Consider the following 22,761-nt stretch of genomic DNA (forward strand, 5'->3'; position numbering starts at 1 on the left):
GTCAATATACACAGCAATGCTGATCAGTATTATTGACTAGAGAAAATGAGCCAAAAAAGAAACTACTAAACAAGAGAAACCTTTGGCAGCGACTGGCGACAACGCCCAACACATGTATGAGGAGTATAAAATCGTCTACATAGCTTTATACTCGAGGTAGAATACTAATTGCAGCATTGGCTGAGTGGGTGCTCAAATGGAGCATGTTGGATCAAATGCTGTGCAGTATCCACCTCTGAAAATCTGCTTTACATGTCTTGGTCTGGTCCTGTTTTTCAAAATTACTTATAATGCATACATGAGGGAATGCTGTAATTTGCCATGTTCTACATATTTTCTTCTGTATCTACAGTGGCGTATTCCTTTCGGCGTGTTCACCATGTTGTGCCACAGCCCAAAATTTGTTTTTTGTGTGGAATATAGTACTCTATAAAACCTGTAAGTAAGGTAATAATACTTTTGGATTTCTTTTAGGGCTGTTGCAGCTGAACTACAGACAAATGTTGATGGACAAATTAATGGTTCTGGTACGTAGATTTTGAATTCATTTTTATATCAATGGAACACATTGAGGCTGTAGAAAACCCTTCTTGCCTATGCTTGACTGTAGGAGCGGTCGGTTTGCTATTGTTCTCATGGGGACCTTCAGTGCACTGCCTGCTGAAGGAATGTGATCTCTCTTCTCAGTAATGATCCGGTAAGCTGCCTGACTTTGGAAGCCCAGGAGCAATTGTAATGTCATTAATGAAAGGTTCCATGCTCCTTGCATTTGATCTAATCCTCTACATCAGGGTTGTTTTTCCATCATTCTGTAAAACATGTATAATCTGGCTCAATGAGGACCAGATTTCTGTAAAAGACAGACTCCCAGCTGGCTCTAAAGATGACCTCTACCCTACACTAAACGATTTGAATCACCTATACCGTGTTCGGTACATTTGGTCTAGTTGTGCAGTCCTGAATTGATCTAATATGTGAGCCTCCATTCCAGCTGCATGCAGGATATCTGTGGCACCCGAAATGCCATTTAGTTTTGTTCTTTAAATGAACTTTTCATGCTCACCATCTATAGTTTGTGGTCTATTGTGAAGCCAAGCAGTAACCTTATATGTGCCTGACTGAAGATACCTTTGATTTCCCCACGGGAAGACCTTTCGCCTTAATTTTGTGTTTAGGCAGTTTCGAAGAGTAAATTCACTGAAGTTCAGAACAAATATTGAGGGATGGCTTTGATATGGTGGTATACCAGTTGCAAGCTATACAAGTTCTGGGTTGATATTCCGAGGATAGCTGAAGGTACCACTAGTTCATCCCAGGATGTAACTAGGGAGAATCTGAACGTTTTTTTCCCCCCACCTCTCAAATACCCAGAAACGCTCTGAATGGTTCTCTCTCTTTTTCCATTTACAATATCTGTTCATTGACAAGAGCTCCTCTCGATGGACTGTGGACCCAAATGGCACATATGCTGTGTGTCACAAAAAGGAGCCTTGTCAGGTCCATGCCTGGGTGCCGATTCTCTATGGTTTGTTATCAACGTTTTTGGTCTTTTTTAATCAACAGCACATATCCAACCTCTTCGATATTCCGTATGAGGGGAACTGATAACTTAAACTTGAAACATCAGTATTCTCATAATTTCCCAGATTTTGATGATTAAGTTGAGATCAAAGAAAGAACATGATGATAAAACACAGTGGAGGGGAACCTTAATAAGCCAATCCTGTGTTTTTAAACAAGACATCTTTCCTGACAAATGGGTCTATTAGATCACTCACTGGGATTGACCGTGGTTTTTCTTTTTCTCCAAGAAAATGTACTGTATTGCCAATAGTGTGCACTTGTAAAATTTGCCAATTAAGATACTGATTGTACCAGTAAGGTCTTCTAGATGTGCATAGTTCGTCATTTGAAGAACTGTACTCTAGACAAAATACCTTTCTGTGAAGTAATTGGTGTCCACTCAGCCCAGATGCAAAACGGAAAGCTTTTGAGTAATTCTGGTGCCTGAATGTATACAGTGACACACCCAGAACCCTAAGCATTCGTTAAGCTTAGGTGCTCCCGAAGAAATTACCAGTCATTTGATTTGAAAACATAGACTGTAGCCATGACCTCCCACAGGAATTTCATGGCTCAGACACTTATCATAGATACTTGTGTGGAACACATTCTGCACATTTTAAAATGAGCAGACATCTAAACTGAATTGGTGTAATCAACAGTTTATAAAAGTAAAAACCATAATTTGTTATATCCATTTCTGAAATAGTAAAGTATTTTTGCAGTTAGATTTTTGATTGCAAAAGCGTGCACCTTTGAAATCCTTTATAGGCATGCTCCTCTTAGTTCATGAATTGCTTCCTCTAGAAGACTTTCACTTGTAGCATCTAGCGCTTTTATTTGCGCTACAATGAATTGGCTGGCTCTGACCTCTCAGTTTTTTGCCCAAGGGTTTATCTGATTCTCCATGCTATGCTAAACCACTGATTTAACTTGACAATCTTCTATCAGATCTTCAAGGTAGAGGTCCCGAATTCTGAACTGCTATAAAAAGGGATGGCAATCAGATGAACTTGAAAAGAGATTTACAGCTGTAACCGAGCGTGAAAAAGATTGGAGGCTTTATGGTACTTTGGTGATACTATAAGTGTTTGAAATTAGCATAGCGTACAAGCTTGTTGGTGTTGCTTGTTAATTGGTGAAGATTTTCCACTATCTGCAAATGTCAAAAAGCTCATTCTTCTAGTAGCAGGCCACAATTGAATGCTTCAAGAACATCTACATAGTGTAAAGAATGACAAACTACAACCTGATTACATTATCTGTGAAATTAAAGTAAGCCTTTGTTTGAATTTTTGAATCCGGTAATTTATGCACAACGTAGCTCTGTTGTGATCCATCATAGATGTTTAATATGTGCAATGAGGTCAGTATTTTTCCACTCCGTGTGTTCAATGTTAGTGTTCTATTATATCTAATTTACAGGTCGTGCACAGAGATAGAGCCTCACATGTGAAAACACTAATTTTATCACTCACACAGAATTGCTCGCCTCATTTACTCTTCTGCCCATCTTTTTTTTCATTTGGCCTTTCAGTTTAATTAGTATGATATTGTGGGCAAAAAAAAAACTGATAAAGGGTGTGAGCAATGATTAAAAAATATAATGCGTATGAAGGGTCTAGCTGATAGAGAAGTTATTTTAGTGTACAAATCCAAATGATAATCTCTAAGCGTGCACCAACATTTGTTATGGAGTAACTTGTTCTTCTGGTTTAACAGGTAAAGGGATTTTATCAAACAAAGCAGCACCATTTGAGTAAGTGGAATCCCCTTTTTTTTCTGAAAATGTATTAACACAATATTGACATTACTGCATAATGGGAAAGACAGTATGTAGTGATCGCTTAAAGACCTGAAGTTTGGAAAAAATAGTTTTTCTTAAAAATACTTTGTGTGGGAACTTATAGAATTGTATTTGTCAGTTGAAAAAAATGGCTGGTCTGTTTCTGTAGAAAAATTTGATTATATATCTTCATTGGCATTGTTTATAATCATAAAACTTTACAAAATCGAAGAGTACAGTACATAACGCGAAGTCTAAAACATAAATATGTTAAACTCTTGAACTGCATGCTAGACACATGTTTTCTTACCAATCGTCAATTGTACACTTTTAATGCTAAGCATTTGGATTCCAGTCATCCTTAAAAAAAAAATAATGCATCACATGTAAATAAAACATTATGTTGAACTTAGATCTTGTAAAGGCAAATACTATGGTAGTTAGAGGGTTCAACACTTCCACAGAAAATCAACTGTTGCAGCACCTATCCACCTAGCAAGGATGGTGATGAAGGAGGTGGAAGTGGTTATTGTTTTGATCAGCTACAGTGGGTCTGAAACCACCCGCTGTCATTGTTTATGAATTGATTAATTAAATAGCCCGGAATTCTGTGAGGTGCTGCCTACAATGAGCTATACATTAATAAAGAGCATTTGTATTCAACTGTTAATTACTTACAACTGAAATAGCTATTTAATATACTCAATTCCGATCTCTGAGTGGAATGAGGACTACAGCTTTGAGCTAACACGTCTCCTCTCTGTCAGATGATAAGAAATGGAAGCATAATTGCATGTTCCAAATAGAGGAACCAATCCAGCTTATATGTGTAATATTCAGTTACACATTTTATACCTCACATGCTTCCAATGGTATTGGCTCACAGTGCAATTGGAGCCTGTACTTTCCAGCTTTTTAGGTTGTATCACAGACTCATGTCTGGTTTGAATTATGACCAATCTCATCAGTAGAGTATGTATGATTCTGTTAATGATATGTTTATTGTCGGTAAGTCAGCAGCTTAGGTGCTACCCAAGTCATTTGGCTTATTCATTGCCTGGCTTTCAATAGGAGTGCTTTGACTGGGTAATGCTTGGTGTTAACAAGCCATATTGGCTGCCCTTTCTGAACTAATAGTTGTATGAAAGGAGTGCTGTTTAAAATGCTCTTTTGGTATGGGAATATCGATTTTTCTCATTTATTAAATACGTTTTGGAAATTCTTAATTGCCTCTGTCATGTATATGGTGTTTGGCATGAAATGAGATCTAGTATCAGGATGATTTGGTAATAGAATTGAAATGACCAAAATGCACTTTGTCATCTGACCCATTATTTCGCTTTTTCTTTATTACAGAAATGAAGACACAGAGAATATTAGCTGTCCAATTACTGGTATGAGTTGTCTGATATACTTATTTATGATACTGAGCAGAAATTAGTACCACTAATGCAGCATTTGCAGTGCTGTGAAAAGGCAAAGTTGTGATAGCAAGTGTAACATAAATAAGTTATCTATTGATTGATGGACATTTGTTGAACATTGCAAGTACTATGTTGTCCCGCTTGCTCTTCTTCTTAACTGTTTGGTAATCGCCTGTGCACTGCAAGCGGAAACACAGGGACCCTGTAGAAAAATGCTACCACTTTATATGGCATGCTCACTGCGAAACTGTCTTTGCGTTATCCACTCTCCTTTATGTGAAAACAAGAAGTCATCCTTGTTATCTCCTGTCAGTCTGGTTATTGACAGTCTATGTTTGGTTATTTAAATTATTTATCATATTTCAGCCACCTCCTTGAGTAAATAAAAACAAATCTATATTTATCAAGAGCCCATCTTGTATCACAAATATAATGGCGCATCAGAAATATATAAATATGCATTCATTCAATACATTGCAAATAATTTTAAAAAACGAGGAGGACAAACTCTTCACTGACACCATTACTTGTGCAACATTATACTACAGGATATTTGCCACAAATGTGAGAACATGCTGGCAAGTACTGATGTTGAATATAAACATTTGCAGTAGTGTACAACTCCTTATCAATCTTCTTTTATGCAAAAAAATATAGACCACAGTGTAACCATAGCAAAGTTTCGGTTTCCAAATCCTCTTGCACGCTTGGGACCGTCCTCATCACAGTTGAGCGTCACAACTATAAGATTAAAACTCATGCCGACCTCAACAACACCCTCATCAAGATTCAAGCCTGGTTCCACATGAACCACCTCAAACTTAACCCCCCAAAAAACGAAATTATTCTTTTTTCCCCAAAAAACAACCAGCTCCCCATTCAGAACTGGATCACAGACCTTAATGCCCTCAACTGCTCCTTATCCCTGTCCGCCTCAGTCAAATCACTAGGGATCTCCCTTGACAACCTCCTCACCCTCAAGGTCCACACCAACAATTCTGCCAAAGGGGCCCTCTTCACTCTCCGCCACCTTAAGAAAATCAAGCCCTTCATCCCAAGAGATGACTTCAAACTAGCTGTCCAAACCCCTGTCCTCTCTGGAATTGACTACGGCAATGCCATTCTTACTGGAATTCCCAAGATCCACCTAGCTCCTCTAAAATCTGTTCTCTACCTTGCAGCGAGGCTTATCACAGACTGCAAACTATTCGACCACATCTCCCCTGCCCTCAAAACCCTTAAATAGCTCCCCATTGAAGGTAGGTCCACTTACAAAACGGCCTGCATTACACACAAAACTCCATCAGAACACACCATCCTACCTCACTAACAAACTTAGTAAAGCTGGCTGCTCCCGATCCCTGAGAAGCACTAACTCCTTCCTTCTTATCCCCCCCTTCTGAAAAAGAAAACCACTCAGTCTCGATCCTTTTACCGGCAATGCTCCCTGCATATGGAATGCCCTTCCCACTAACGTTCGATGCAATCCTTCCTATTCTAGCTTCAAAAAAGAACTCAAACTACATCTCCTCAATAAATACTGGGGACCCTAATCCCTATCTGCTCCCCTACACCGGGCCACTTCTGTCCAACCGTAGATGCTTACGCCCCCCCCCCGCGACCAGCCCCACCCACCCTTCCTCTCAGCACACCCCCTCCCTGTCTACCACCCTCGCATTCCCTTGCACCCCCCCTCCGTCGTCAACCCTCAGCCCTCATCATGCCTCTCCAACCCCTTCCACTTACTGCCCTGCCCTCCCTTTCCTTATCAACCTAACTGACCACTATCTTCCCTTTCCTGACTGCCCTATTTTCCCAGCGCTCTTCTTAATCTTGTGCCTTATGTAATTATAATTATCACTTTCTCCACAGTATGGTGTTTTTGTCTTCCCATATTTATCTTCCTGAAGTCCCCCATATGTTGACTTGTATGTTGACTTATATCTGTGTATATACTATACTGTTATGTTTTGGGGTCCCTTTTTTTTGACCGTCTGGCTTACAAAATGTCAAGTGCTCTGATGCCCCCGGGTCCAGCCAGCGCTATATAAAACCTCTAAAATAAATAAAATAAAATGCAACTCTATATTATAATTTTATACTAACTGCCCGTGGTACAAAAATACTTAATCTACTAATAATGTATTAACTGTTTATTCAGTTACATAATTTCAGAGTTTAAAAAAATCCAAAAGATATCACTGTATAGCATGTTTCTGTCTCGCACACCTTGCTCTCTATTCGGGAAACCCCTTCGGACATGGTGCAAAGTGATAGAAAAATGTGCCCCAGATCGGATCTGGTAATGGATTTGTCTTCTAATATGTAGTTAGAATTAATCTGGTCCTACAAAGCAATTAGGGGCAACATTAGGAAGCTGCAGTGGTCTTATGACATGAGTAATTTTGTTATAAAATACCACACACATTGGTAGTAACCCTTTAGCAACATATACTCTCTACATGTGGTCAAACAAGAGTTGCCACCTGTAACACAGCTATATCCCTCAAATCAATGGAGCTTTAGAAACCCAAGAACATTTGTAATAAAATGTATTTTCACAAAAGAAGCCTTTTTAGGTTTCGCCTGGCGTCCACTGCACAGCAGTGTTCGCGCAGGCGAAATCTTTTGAGTTTCAGTATGGGGCTTTAACACGCCTCTCTGTTCCATTGGCTAGCTCCATAAATGGAGGCTAGCCATTGGAACAGAGATGCGTCCGTCATTGTCAGAGCAGATTCGTGGGCGTTCCGGCAATTTTTTTCGCTCACCGCCCCCTTAACAACGTCAATGCGGCGGTGGGCGGTTATTTTTTTTTTTCCCTCCAAGGTTTTTTTTCTTTCATTCCTCCGAAGATGGCGGCCGGGCAGTAGCTTACTTGGGAAGCTCCGCAGCTCGGACCATTTTCTCTGTACTAAATATAACCGCTCGAGTGTGGGGAAGATGATTCTTCAAAAGGGTAAGGCCATTTCTTAAAGAGAGCACTAATAGCCATTTCAGGCCGACCGCCGCCGGAAGAAGTCCAGGTGAGTGCTTGTTTTTTTTTTTACTTGCTTTCTGCCTCTTGATTGTGCCCGTTCCCGCCCCCCCTCCCACTGTCCGTGTGCCCATTCCCGCCCCTCCCGCCGTCCGTGTGCCCGTTCCCGCCCCCTCCCCTCCCGCCATCCGTGTGCCCGTTCCCGCCCCCCCTCCCGCTGTCCATGTGCCTGTTCGACTCCGTGGCATGTTTACCTGCCAATCCTTGCTTATTATACCGTTGGAGGAGCGAGAGGAGAGTTGTGGCGGCAATGTGTAAATGCAAGGTTGCAGCTAGGTTTAAAATTGAGGGTGTTTCCGTCCTTCAGGGGAGGACTGGGCTGCTGGGTGCGCAGTTTCTTCCGTTTTACTCTGGTGCCGCCTTCTTACCTGGAATCCCCTGCTACGCCAGGGGGGCCTTGACGCCTCAATGATGTGACTCACTCGGGTGCGCATGAGCACACTAGTTACTCCCCCCCCCCCCCCCCCCCCTCCACCTGCCCCACTGCCCAGCATCCTCCACTGCCTCAATCAATCTTCCACTCGCACGAAATTGGCAGTATGTTGAGTATACCTGGGGCTTAAAAGTGCATGTCTTTTTGCGACTTTTTCACTTTTTTATTGGACCGTGAATGAATTTGCAAGCCACTTACTGAATACAAACATCTCTCTACGTCACAACCACCAGCTGTTAATTTGAATGGTGAAGCTAACTGTCGTTTGCCCCAGGCCCAGTGTTTAAGGCCAGGATCCAAAGTGGGGGACAGTGAAAATGGGTGCCTCCACGGATGCGGGTATAACAACACTTGGGTGCAGCGACTTGGCGTATTGCAGCAGCCACGTCACGTTGCACCGCCCTCTGCCCATCTCCTGCTGCCTCCTGTCTTAAGGTTAATAATGGGTGATAGGATAGCTGGGCAGTGGGGCAACCCCGGAGATAACGACGGCAGCTGTGTGCGTCTTTCTCCTAGTTCTCACACTTTGCAATGTGGTAATGCCACCTGGCCGCTCTCCTCATCTGATCCGCTCACTGCTCCTTTCACTGTTGCTTGTTAAACCTTTTCATGCTTGTTTTTACATCGGTCAGGCAGCCCTGAGGAGGAGTAGAGAGCAGACACTGGATGTTAGAGTGTCTATGCAGAAGCATGCGCAGTCAGACGTCGGCGCACAGGTTGAGACTGACATCACGTTAATCAGCGGCAGAGCCCGCAGAGCCCCCTAGGTTTAGACCCGCCAACCCTAGAGCTCTGCGGCCGGGGTTTTTGCTGGCTAAGAAGAGATACCCTCAACACTGGGGAATACGAGCAGGACGTCGCCTGGCCAGGAGAGCTGCATCGCATTGAAGTGTCCGGGCTTCAGGTGAGTAGCGGACGGGGCCCAGTCGCTGCTCCAGGCGATGGAGGTATCGGTGGGAGGGGTCCAGGGCTGTCACTATGAGAGGTTGAGTAAGCATAGGCGGTAGTTCTTAAAGGCAGGCTGCTCTTTATTTACATTGTCTGCAACAGCTCCTCTCAGCAGTTGTAGCACCGGGTCATTTGCAAAGAATAACTGAATACAGCGGTTTTTGCATTCGCTTTTTATATGATGGAGGGCCAGGTCTCTCGCTTACTTCACAATATCCTATTGTCCCCAGAATATGGCAAAGGACCGTATCACTACCCTCTTCCGCCCCAGGACCTGTAGAGTTTCCCAAAGACCCACCTTTAGTGGGCATGAGTCCCATAGCGTCCTGTACCCTAATTCACTACACACCAGGATTCATGATCAGAGCATCTGGAAGTTCGCAGTCACCCGGTGGGGGGCACGATGCCTCTCACCTTCTCAATGGAGCCTTTCATGTTCGCTGTTCTGATTACTTAATACCCACTCGCTTACAGTGAGTCCCTGTCCCACACACAGCAGAGGGGGTAGAACCACATAATATGAGTTTTCCGAATGCTGCAGTTCCATTAGTGCAGCCTTTTGCCCTTCATAATCCTATTGCATGTTGTTTTTTCTACTTTGTGACCCATGTTCTCACGAAGCGGTACAAAAGCATGACCCATGTTCTCAACGGAGCAATCACGATCTCTTCTAATTTCTACTCCCTTCAGAGTCCAATACAATCTGACCCTATAGTATCAACTGGACACCAAACAACACCGTCAAATCGTCCGTGCCCTTGTAATCAACAGTAGAATTCACTGTCACACTGACCACTTTGCTGGCTCTTTTTAATCTTGTCAAGCCCTTTCTTTTGCACCTATCTTGCACCTAATAGTGTACCTTGAAACGGTGTCACCATCAACTAATGTTCCCTCTTTTAAGCAACTAATCCCTCCTGCACCACGCTCTTGCTTAGTATGACCCCTGCCACTGTTGGCCACAATACAAGAACATATGCGACCACAGTATGCACCTACATACCGAATTGAAATGCAAAGTACATGTGCAAATATTTTGTGGTTTTTCAGAGGCATGCCTCTGGTGATCTTTTAGTATCGAAAGGGCAATAATATGGTCAAATGGCATGCTGTTGTCAGCACCCGTATAATCACAATTATTCATGTGGACAAATAAATAACCTAAACATTAATTATCAAGAATCTCTAGGAGCGGTGTTAAATTATTCGTAGGCAGTGCAGCAGTACAGCTTACATAAATATAAAATATACTTTGACAGATACCTAACGTTGTTTCATATCTGTGCATTGGGTGTTGTGGTCTGTTTCCTGCTTGTGCTTTTATGTTATGAGTTTTTGGAGAATCACTTTCAGATTTAGTTTCTTACTGCACCAAACTCTGCATGTTCTTGTAAATACTGGGTTTTTGATGTCTCCCTTCCGCCGTCTTGAACCACCGGACGTGGCCGCTCCGGGATGCCAGTTTGAAACTTTCGAGTTCGTATATTCCTCCTGTAATGTACCTTTTGCTACCTCGTGTATTTTGTTTGCTCACAATTGTCACTTTTGCCTCATGTAACTTAACGTCTGCTTTTGTAATTTGTTCACTAGTAATCTTCTCATGTATCATTTCTGTTTCTATTGTGAAGCGCTGGATTTAGCAGTGCCACTGTTGTGTTATAGAACTCGTCTGCAAGTAATTGCTGTCTGCTGAGCTCGTCCAGTAGGGTACAATAGGTCTCACATTTACGAGAGATTAAGCTATTGGCAATGTAAATGACAGTGACATTTATTTATCTGTTTTCAAAACCAACACATAAATAAAAAATGTGTCATTTACAATGCCAATAGCTCTAACTTTTGCAAAGGCGAAACCGTTGCATTGTAAATGCTTGTTTTAGTTACATATAAAGTTTTTAGAAGCACAATCCGTTTTCCTTTTCAAACTAAACTTTGGGTAACTTGGGAGATAATGAAGACATAGCAGTGATATATTGAAGCAAGGATCATTTAGGCTACGGAAAACTGTAGTGATTCGCAGGAGCAAGGTTCACTATGTATGCAAAATCACCTGAGCAGACTGAATCCTTCCAATTGGGGAGCACAAATGCCCACAGTTAGTGTCATGAAATACTAAAAGCTTAAAGATGGTTGCCATAAACTCAGTATCTTCTAGATCTTACAAGACACAGACATGCATGTAGAAATACCCTCCTCCTTGGGCTGGAAAACTACATTCTCATTACTCTAGTTCCAAAATAAAAAATCTTTATTCAGATTTCTATTCAAATCTTTAACCGAGATAATAAATCCTATACATAAAAGCGTCATATATATTATCCACAGATGTAAAAGAAACCATACGAAAAATATTAAGAAATTAAAATGTTACAATCCGTATTCGGCTGGTCAGCAAATACTGCAAATTATAAATTCCAATTTTTTAAATAATTCCAGAGTTATTCATATACATTAACAGACTAATTTTCTTATAAAAAACTGGCAAAAGCTATTTAAAAGAGAAAAGAACAGTAATGAAATATAAATCCGCCATGCCCCTTCCTGAGAATTGGCCTATCCCTACAGCCTTTGCAGTTTTCTTTGTAGTGTAAACCGTCTAAATGAGATTGTGATTTTCGCCTGCGAAGAGCCATTAAATATAAACAAGGATTGCACAACACGTATGCACATTTCTCAGAGGTTATAAAATGCGAGGGCTGTCTGATGGTAAATAACGCTTTGTGACAGGAAAAGGGGTCGTAGAATAGAAGATCCAATATCTCAGTAAAATTGACAAAATAACATAAAATGAGTCAACTGTGTTGCCTTTCCGTCACATGTTCATCTCGATAAGTTCTGGGGCCACAGATTTATTTTTGGAAAGACCACTAAATGATGAATCAATTCTATGCGTAATCTGGTCAACAAAAATCTTTCATAGGTTTTTCTCACACTTACCAGGTAGGTTTATATCCCCTGATATCCATACAGTGCCTATTTATTGTAGGTCTCCCCCACCCCCACAGCGTTCTCTGTACATATTCCTTTTATACACCAGGATGGATTTGATTTCCTTTATACTAAATAACACGATACTACGAGGTTCTGAGAGGTTCAGGTCTCCACCCCCTATACCCCTCAACCCCTTTCCCCTAGTTCATGCAATATGGTATTTATGTACTGAAGCCAAGGTATTTTGATAATTTTTATTTTGAGAACCACTTTTCTTTATCTGAACGTCCAGCTCACCTGATTCTGCCATAGTGCTTTTTCAAGACTGTACCCATGAAGTAGCTGCTGGAAAACAAGCTGTGTCAGCTGTAGGCCTCAACAAATAAGCTGCAAACTTCTAACCCAACTGTCTTGCCAAAATCACTACAAGCCATCAACATGTCCCAGTCTACCAGAAAGTTTCAAAGTGGCTGAGGACATGGATCTTCTTCTACCTGATGTCGCGGTCTGCAAAGCTGATTTAACAAAATTTATCACATTAATTACTCGCTGTGGACTGAAGAAAAGCAAGTTACTCCGTGGACTAAATTCATGCTCTTATCTCCCAGACTAGCGTCCCACTGAAGGTTGGATTTTTACCAGGAAGTCCATCTCCAGTCACAAACTATGCAACAGTATGCATAGCTCCAAAAAAATAAATATAAGTGCATGCTCAGCTTGAAGACCAGCCTATTCTGCCAATTTTCAGCGATGAAGGTGTTTTCCGCATTGTAGATGACATTTTTTATGAGCAATACAGTAGAATTTCCACGTACCAAAAGTTGTGTTGTGGTGTGCAGGAAGTTATCTCTGTGGATGTGCCACAGACAATGAACTTATTGAGGCTGAAATCTTTGGAATCAAAACTGTCCAGTCAGTATTGAACGGAACTCATTATTCTAGTTCGTTACAAGGTATACTCATCAAATCTGAGGCTATAGAAAAATTGTGTTGGAATGCTTTAGGAAACAAGACTGTCAAATTGTTTTGCATATCGTATCTCACAACTGAACAAGGCACAGAGTGCACTTCATTCAAATGACATAATGCAAAGTCAGGAAATATTCAATACACATTTCTAAATCCGAAAACCTGAAAAGTTTGTAGAGTGTCAAATAATGTGAAGGAAAATCAGGACTTTGCAAGTTCTGGGTAAATGTTTTACACATGATAGCTCTAGTGAAAAACGTGGTTCCCACTGATCTGGTGGGTGATTAGGATGCATGTGAAGACTGGAGTCCCTGATTACAGTTTTTCACAAATTTGATTGCATAAACTACCTGGGATATGGGTCCTGATATTTGGAAAGATTGAAAAAGCTAGAGATGGAAAAAACATTACTCTACAAAAAATGCTTCCAAAGACCTTTTATTTGAACGGCCGCGAGGGAAGGTTCAATTCTGTGGCTCCAGATATGAAACTCGAACAGAATATCCAGAGATCACAGAAAAGCGCCATGGGAATTGTTGGTCAAACATGTAAAAATGAACATGTTGCTCAATGGCAGCTAGCTTACCATGAAGTCCTTTCTATTTGCAATGTTTTTAAAGAAGATAAATTAAAAATTAATAGACCATCGTGAAGCGGTTCCTCACCACGAACCTGTGGGAAAGCGAGTAAAACAATTTAATAAACATATTGACAGCCTACTTCATTTCATTCAGCAACAAGGAAACCTGTTTGAAATGACTGAGCCTGTGCGACTTCACAACTTGATGACCAAATATGATGTGGATAACGATATAAAGGCACATCTACTAGATGTACTGGAACATGGATCGAAACTGTATGCACAACCGTAACAGGAGAGATTTGTATAGAAAGAGAAATCTGTTTGACATAATCACTAAAGCTAAACTTCCACGCTTTAATTGCCATAGTGAGAATTTCGTCCAACCAGCCACTACAAAACAGGTAACAAAAAAACAGCTTTCGCAAGCACTTAGAGACATGGATGTAGTAAAAGTAAGGGGTAAATTCATCAGGGACATTCTGTTGCTTCATCTTCTTCCATCACTCATTTGATGGAGATGCTGCAACCAAACCAGTGAAGAGCTAACTTATACAAGAGCTCGAAAGTAAACCTAGGGAATTTCAATTTGAAAAGGTCTGATTGAAAACTTCTGTTGATGTGGACTAAGTGTCACAATTGCGAATCATCAATTTCTATCATGTAAAACTTCAGAGATCGTTCAGACTCTTCTACAGATGTGTAGGAAGCTGGCTCTGGATATATTATATTAAAGTAAGTCATAGTGTGCACAGAGTCCAGTGGATCTCCAGAGGTGTAGAAAAGGTTAAAGTAGATGATACCTTACTCTTTTGTGGTAGTGTGGTTGAGCAGACGGGCTTATCAGAAGGGTAGTGTTAAGCATTTGTTGTGCACACTCTGGCACAAAATTATATCACTCACTGACCAATTATTTGTATGAAACGTTATTTTGTTTTATTTCTATAAACCAAGAATTTTTTTAAAACTGTTTTTAATGATAACAAAGTACAGCGGTGCAGGCATTATACAATTATACTTGGGAAAGCTACACAAGATTTCAGCTGTGTTTCACTACATTTTCAGGAGCAGGAATTCATAATGCGTTCTTTTAAAGAATATACCCTCCTTCATATTTACAGAAATATATCAAGGTCAAAACTGTGGGGAAACCCAGTCACTGATCAATCTGCTATAGCGTCTTATCCTCTGCCAAAAATCTTGGTATATGGTTTGGAGAAGATTTAAGATTTGAAGACCATATAAGAAAACTATCAGGGACATGCTTTGCTACCCTGAGAGCGCTGCGAAGATTCTTTCCACTGCTCTCTAGAGAAGCAAAAGAGACTGTTGCCCGAGCTCTCATTTTATCGAGACTGGATTACGCAAACGCTCTGTTCAGCGGTATCCCTGCTTATCTGGTCAAACGTCTACAGGTCATCCAGAATGCCGCTGTCCGTCTCTTGTTTAATGTTCCGAGATGGAAGAGCTTTCGCTCCCACATGTGCAGCCTTCATTGGCTCCCTGTGGCACAGCGTATTTTATTCAAATCCTTAGTGCTCTCTTTTAGAGCAACCCCCGATCAAGGGCCAGCTTACTTGAAGAAACGGTTTATCTTTTATGCCCCTTCACGCTGCCTTAGATCGTCCTCCATGTTTAAGATGACTCTTCCTCGCTTTATGCAGACCAGATTAGGGGGTCAGTCGATAGCTGTGGTGGCTGCCAGGGCATGGAATGCCCTTCCCCTTCACATGCGCTCTATTCATTGGTGGGTGAGTTTAAGAAAAAACTGAAAACTCATCTGTTTATCGGTGTGGCATAAGTTGGTCCCCCCGCTGTCTTTTCTGTCTTTCTCCATCGCGCCAGGATACTCCCAAGTAATAGAGCGCGTTATAAATTGGTTTATACATGTACATACATCCTCAACTGTCCAGTGTGGGGGCTACTATCGTCTCACTCGCTCTTTCCAACACTGCTTGTCTCTCCCTCCACAACTCCACCGTGGAGAAATACAGATTTCACCCCTATATTTGTTCAATTTACCCCACTTATAGTCCCATTTTCGAGGGCACCTCTTCCCCTTGAACACCGTTTTTTCTGCAATCATCGCAAAGTCCATGTCTTTCGCCCAGTCCCTTACACCTGGTGTCGTATCCACCCCCCATTTCTGGGCGATATTACGTTTGGCGATAGTCCACCTCATTGTGGCCCATGACTGCTCCACTGTGACAGGACTGTGGCCTCCCAGATATTAAGCAGGCAAAGTTTGGGCGATGGATGAATGGGTTTGTCACATGTCCTAGCCATTTGTCGGGTAACATCATTCCAATACTGTTTTATGTGAAGTCAGTCCCAGAGGATATGTGTGACTGTGCCAATTTGATTGCACCGTCGGAGGCAGAGCGGATCAGGTCTCCTACCCAACCTAAATAGCAATTTGGTATCTAAATAAACCCTGTGAAGAACCTTGAGCTGGACCAGCTGAAGTCGCATTGGAATCGCCACATCTCGGGGAGAGGCCAGTGCGCCTCTACTGTGCTAATCAACTATCTCCCCCAGATCAGTCTCCCAGCTCGACCGTAGTTTCAGCATTGGGTCGGTTAGATTGTTCACTAGTTTCTTAGACGTGAGGGAAATGACTTTGCGTTCCAGTGTGTCTAGCAACAGTCTGTCCTCCAACAGGGAGTAATCCGGAAGGGGGGTACCCTTCGGGAGGGCCGAATCAATGGCAAGGCTGTATAATCCAAGATTCACTTACTAGCAGGTATGATAAACTCTTCATACATTGTGTCCTTTCAAAATGCAGTGAATACGGGCTTTGTAGGTACATTCAGATTACTTTTTAATGGAGAAAATGATTTATGAACTGTTCAAAAATGCTTGTTGATACTTTTAGATTACTGTTCTAATTTGGTATGAAACACTCCTCACAAAGTTTGCACAACACAGGACACTTGTAACCAGGGTAACACTTGTGCAAGCAATAGGATACTTTTTGTGCAGTACAAGATTGTTCAACACTTAGAAGAATTTCCAGAGAAAACCCACCATTTAGTCCTATAGAGAAAACAAAGTGGTAAGTTAACAAGTGAGTAAACCTGTTTTCGGAGTGTTGGGCCACTCGGACCGTGGACATCGGGTGCAGAGTGGTAAGGACCTGCGAATCCGGCTGGATCTGGAGTCCTGACTTGGGTTGGTATTGGACAAATTCAGAGTTCATGGGAGTTCTTTAGGAAAGCATGGTATTTATTTTATTTATTTATTTTGAAAGTTTTATATAGCGCCAACAAGATCTTTGCAGATATCAGGGCGCTTTACAATGCAGGGAGTACCAACAAGAGAATGAAAAGCAGGTCATTAAGGAGTAAAGTAGCAACGATACAACAATAAAGCAAATATTACAGATAAATGTGTGCAAAGATAGTCAGGTAAGCCAATAGTACAGGTACAACACATAGTCCTAGGAATCGAACGGAACAATACAGATCGGGGTTCTTGGAGGCTGTAGGACATTTCTGATAGATACATCTGCCTTGTGGATTCCTCACCTTGTGAATATCCCCCTTGCGCCAGCAACGTTCGGAAAATTCTTCGTAGCACTCCGGCGTGGACAACGTCATAGGAGCACGGCACCGCGCGCGACTCAGTCTGACGTCACCGACTCCTCATAAGGCCCACGTCGGCCCACGAAGAATTTTCCGAACATTGCTGGCGCAAGGGGGATATTCACAAGGTGAGGAATCCACAGGCAGATACTGTATCTACCAGAAAAAGCGTTACCGAAGGTAAGTAACTTGTTCTTCGGGTTCAGCTCACAGGGTTTCAGAGCAAGAACAGGTTGGTAGGGCCAAAACTGTTTTCGGCGTCCTCTTCTGCAGCACGGCTCTTTGGTCCTTCTTCTTGTGACGTTGAATCTGAAGAGGCAAGATTCAGTGGTGTCCCACAATACTAGATTGAGGGGCGTTTACAAGAGTGTGCAGGTAGGGACCAATGTGTTCCTTCCCTTGAGTGTCTACACCCCCTAGTATCCCACCCTCCAAGGGGAGAGAAGCATAAGCCTCTTTCTGATTGGAGGCGGAGACTGAGATGTGTGCTTCATGTCGCCTCCCCCAACTGAGGGGTGGGGCAGGCAAAGGTGGGCACACCCCCCTTCCTAGTTAGGTTTTCCCGCCATTTCTCGTGCCCAAAATGGGGGTCAGAACTGGTGGGAGCTTGTTACTGATAACAGCAATCATGCTTGGGTAGCTAACCAAGGCGGCAGGCCTTTGAAGCTCCCTCTTCAAGGCCCTGCCCATCCTCTGGGAGGAGGCATGACACCTCTGCCCAGGATGTGCTTTGTTCCTGGGCCCAGAGTTCGGAGGGCTCTCTACCCAGGGGTACAGAAACTTGTCTGGTGATGGCAAATGGCTGGGAGTCCGTCAGAAACCCCAGCAGAGTTGGTCGTTTCTCAAGGAGCCTCTCGAAGATGCCCTCTGTGTGCATTTTTCATGAAATCCAACACTGGCACCAGTGTGTGTTTGAAGTGCTGGGAAGTTTGATACCAAACTTCCCAGACTTCAGTAAAGCCATCATGGAGCTGTTGATTTGGTGTTGACAAACTGCCAGCCCATGAACTCAGAATGGTTTCGATGCACTTACAATGTCTGTGAATGGCACAGACACTGTAGGGACACATTGCTCTTGCAGCTGTGCGTTCACCGGGATATGGTGCACCCTGCCTTTAGGGCTTTAAGGCCTGCTAGAGGGGTGACTTACCCATGCCACAGTCGGTGTTGGTGGACATGGGGCACAGGGATGTTTGCTATGTTGACTCTTTAGTTTTATATGCACCTAAACACCCAGTCTGCACTGACTGGGTGGGAGTGTTAAGGTGAGGTGTCTCAGAGTGGCATAAAACGTGGTGCAGCCTTTAGAGGCCCTCTCTGGTCACAAGGCCCGTTGCACCAGGGGTGCCTTTTAAAAGGGACTTACAGGTGGCCCAGAGGTGTGCCAATTGTGGGTACAGATGTACAGTTTGGGGAAAGAACATAGGTGCTGGGGCCTGGTAAGCAGGTTCTCAGCAGACACTCAGTCAAGTTGGCATCTGTTATCTGGCAAAACGTGCTGCTTTCCTACACTGTGCACCTTCCAAGAACTGCTCATTGTTTTTAACTGTTATCTTGAACTGTCTGTCAAAGAATGTGTGAGAATCAGAGGAATGTCTACAAGTGGAACAATGGACTTTCCCTGCATCAAAAATTCAACACCTATAGTAAGTAAAGTTTTTCTAAAGCACGTAAATGCCAAGGCGTCTTGGCGCTACTGAGTGCTATTACCAATCAAGATACTGTGAGACCTACTTTAGACCCCAGAAGCAAAGAGCCAGGTCTTCAAGGATTTTCTAAAAACCAGCCTGCTAGTTTGAGACCTTAATGTGAACGGCGCAGTGTTCCACAACTTGCAGGCCAAGTGGAAAAAACTTCTGCTCTCCCAATTCGCCTTCTTGGCGGGGATGACGACCAGTCAGGCGATGGATGATCTTAGATCATGTCGAGGGACATGCCACCTAAGTGAATTTTGAAAGTGCCTTGTGGATAATGCATAAGGCCTTAACTTTCACCCATGCCGGAACAGTCAGCCAGTGCAGGTCCCTAATGCTCTTTGATATCGGGCGGAAGTTTGGGATTTTAGTAATAAGCGGGCTGCAATATTCAAAAAGTTTGGAGCTTCAACTGCATGCGCATTTGTGCTCCCAAATAGAGATCATTAGAGTAGTCTAGCTTTTTGTAGGTCGAATGGGATAAAAGGGAAGATCTTTTTTAAGATCTTCAAGGTGTAAAAACATGAAGATGTGATTGATCAACATTCCTTTTCAAACATGACTCCCAGATTCTTTACTTTTCGAACAGAGATGGGCAGGGTACAGAGACTGCAAGCCACCATGAATTGTTCAAAAAGAATATTATTTCCAAAAAGTAAGACCTCTGTTTTCTCAGTATTCAGCTTGAAACAATTTTCCTGCATCCATCTGTTCAACTTCATATATTCTGGTCATCAACATGAAACAAGATTAACTTGGAGATGTTAACTCGCCAAAACATTGCTGTTGCTTCAGTGAACACTGAATTTCCTAATATTTCAAATGAAATGATTGTCAATGAGGAGTTGGAACCTGCAGAGATCTATTCAAAAGGTATGGGCCATATTGTTAAAGAACTTAAGAGCAAATTGGAGGAAGCTGACCTTCACTTTTTGCCACATGTTGAGTGGGATTGTTTGAAATGGTTCCAATTGAATGCCGCTTCTTATTCTGTATAAGAAAAGAGACCCAGAGATGTCCACTGTTCTTATTAAGACACTTATTCTTACGAGTGAAGCTCGTAAGAATAAAGCTTCGAGCTCTAACTGTGGAACCTGTGAAGATTCTAAAAGAATTTGTTGACACAGAAGAAGGTGACTTTGAAAGCATAGGAAAAATACCTTGTTCATGTGTGTAAAACCAGCAATGTCTACTCAAGCTAAATTTCTTCTTTTTGTCAAAGATGTTTTTTATTACGTTTCTTCTTTAACGATCGAAAAACACAAATCAAAAATGGAATCTCTCAGTAATTAAATTTTTTTTAAATTTAAATGTAGGTATATCGGGGGCGGCAGGATTAGATCCTAGTACCAGTTCTTTGAAGCCTATGTTACTGGTGTGTCTGCATCAAGCATCCTGAAGGCACCAATTTTCCCTATGATCTACTAAAGGAATCCATAGAGTTGTGGAGAGCAAGGTTTTAAAATCAAACTGGAATTTGTGTGGAGAGATCGGTTTGTTTAGTTTGCACTCCACAAACATTAAACGAATAAGGAAAAAGTGCAAGCCAGTTCCTCTAAATCCGGCCCACACTAGTGCCTTGAATACAATCAACCAACAAATTTGCCTGTCTTCTGTTAATGCATCATAACCTAAACTTCAGTGTATTCTCTTACAGAGTTCATTTACGTTTCCGACTAACTCTGTATGTTACATTTTTACTTTCTTCCCCCCTTTATGGATCAGAGCTTTTTTTTCCTGACTCCTTAAATTCCTTCTCCAAACATTGAAGGATCTTCGTGTCTAGATCAGTGGTTTTAAGTGTTTTGCATAACAAGGTTGTGTGGAAAACGGTTTATTATATAATGTGGTTGTGAGCCCTCATCATGATGGTAACTCACCACCTGTACTGGTTCCAGTCAGATTCGTTTGAAAAACCATAACTTAACCCTTGGCAACTGTGCCTCTGAGCAGCCAGGCTTCATCTAACGAACAAATGTAACCCATTAGGATGTACCAAAAACAGTTAAATAAGAAACCAGAAGACTCCATAAAAATCTGACATGAATTTATAAAACGAAGATGCACTTTGATCTTTAACTAGCCACCTCAATGACAGAAAACCACTGGAGGGTTCCGGGAAGGAAGGATCAATTGCTGCTTTTTAATTTATCTCATTAAATCATTGTAATGGACACCACTTGTGTTAAACTTTGCGTATTTCGTAAAAATTGTATTAAGTTGTAAATTGCTACTCCAGCCTGCTTTGGGTGGCCAACTCTGGCAGGAAGTGTAGGGGATCAAAGAGGTTCAGTTAAACAGTTAACTTACATTCAAAGCAGTCTTCAGTCCAGTTCCAGGCTCTATGGGCGAACCAACACAGACTTTAATGGAGCGGTCCTCAAGAGTGCTGTTCCGGTGATAAGGGTGTTTCTGGGGCAACTCCTCAGTCCAGGAACACGGTGGGCAATTTTGGCCGCATCGGTCGATGTCCATTGAAGTCTGGTTGAAGACCACTAGTCTCTAGTTACAACGAAACCCTTTAACTAATGATATCTTCCTTGCTGGGTGACCAAGCTGCTCTCTGGCGACTCTCCCTGGTCCAGCAGACTCAAGTGAAACTTTTGGTGTTAGGACTCTGTCTCCCTTGCTGCACTTGGTGGTCAGCGGTGGTTAGGCATTCTTGGCTACCAACTCTTCAAGGCAGGCTTCTTCCACTTTTGTGTCCCTGTAGCTGTACATGGAAGTCAACCAGCTGACTCTTGAAATCACTTCAATACAGATGTGCTCTGAGGTCTGGGTGACACTTTTATGCCCACCACGAGCTCAGGGAGATGGGTTTACTAACTAGTCAATCGGGCTACCAGTTCCCTACTGCATTATGACAAGTTCCTTTGACTTGTTGCATCTTGCTATCCCAGGGTGCACTATCTGTCCCACTCCCAACATGGCACAACCCTTCTCTTGGCTTGGGAAACTTCCAAGCCCATCCCAGAGGTGTGGCTACTTGGGGGTTACACCCTCCTGGAGAAAAACGGTTTGACAACTGCATCTCATCTTGGCAAATGCTTTAACCTCTATGTCCTTGATGCCAACAAGTCTGCAAAGAAAACAAAAGAGCAGCCCCTTGCTTGTGTGACTGCTGCTTGCCCAATAAAGGCAGCTTCCTCTTTGAAGCACTACTTTGGGCTCGTAGTCTGTTTAGCCTTCCTGCCAGGAGGGTCGGTTATACCTCCTGCCTTGGCAGATCCTTTGTGTTCCTTTCTGAGGCTCGTTCACAACTCTCTCCAGAAGGCAGAATGTTTTCTTGTGGCCTGCAACTGTAAACTGTCTCTTGAGATCTTTGGGCAACAAGGTGGCTACTTACTAAAGTTGCCAATTGTGCAAAAGTTATATTAAATTCTGCTCAAGTTGGGTTTAATGCAACAATTCTTTTGATACCTTGAAGTACCATGAAATACCACGTTGAGTAGTCCCATTCAGGCCAATTTGGCAGGTCTGAATTGTCATGTAACACTGTACTCGCCAGTGGGGCTGCTCACATTTCTACAGTAATAACGACAAGGTGGGGTTTTGACTTTCAGGACACACAAAAAACTATGTCCTACTCTTTCCAATTTACAGCACCTTGCCTTATGGCTCTTTAGGCCTATTTTAGGGTTGTCTTACATATATTTAAGAGGAAGGTTATACTTTGCCAATACTTTAAATGGCAAAGCAGAGTTAGCAGTTGAAAAGCTGACTGCCAAACAGCAATGGTGGCTGGCAGTCACACTTTGCTTTGTCACACTCTTAATAGCACAATAAATGCTACAGTCCATGAGAGACGCTTTAAC

At 42.4% G+C, this 22,761-nt stretch overlaps 1 protein-coding gene across 1 annotated transcript in view; it reads left to right on the top strand.

Annotated features, from left to right (window-relative positions):
* Positions 1-22,761, top strand: part of KNL1 (kinetochore scaffold 1) — a 617,593-nt gene that overhangs the window by 83,701 nt on the left and 511,131 nt on the right. Inside the window, exons 6-8 of the mRNA XM_086937420.1 lie at positions 475-527; positions 3,286-3,322; positions 4,706-4,743. Coding sequence (XP_086793546.1) covers positions 475-527; positions 3,286-3,322; positions 4,706-4,743 — 128 coding nt within the window. The remainder of the gene's footprint in view (positions 1-474; positions 528-3,285; positions 3,323-4,705; positions 4,744-22,761) is intronic.

This window comes from Lissotriton vulgaris, chromosome 9 (genome assembly GCF_964263255.1).
Source record: "Lissotriton vulgaris chromosome 9, aLisVul1.2, whole genome shotgun sequence".
Lineage (NCBI taxonomy): Eukaryota > Metazoa > Chordata > Amphibia > Caudata > Salamandridae > Lissotriton > Lissotriton vulgaris.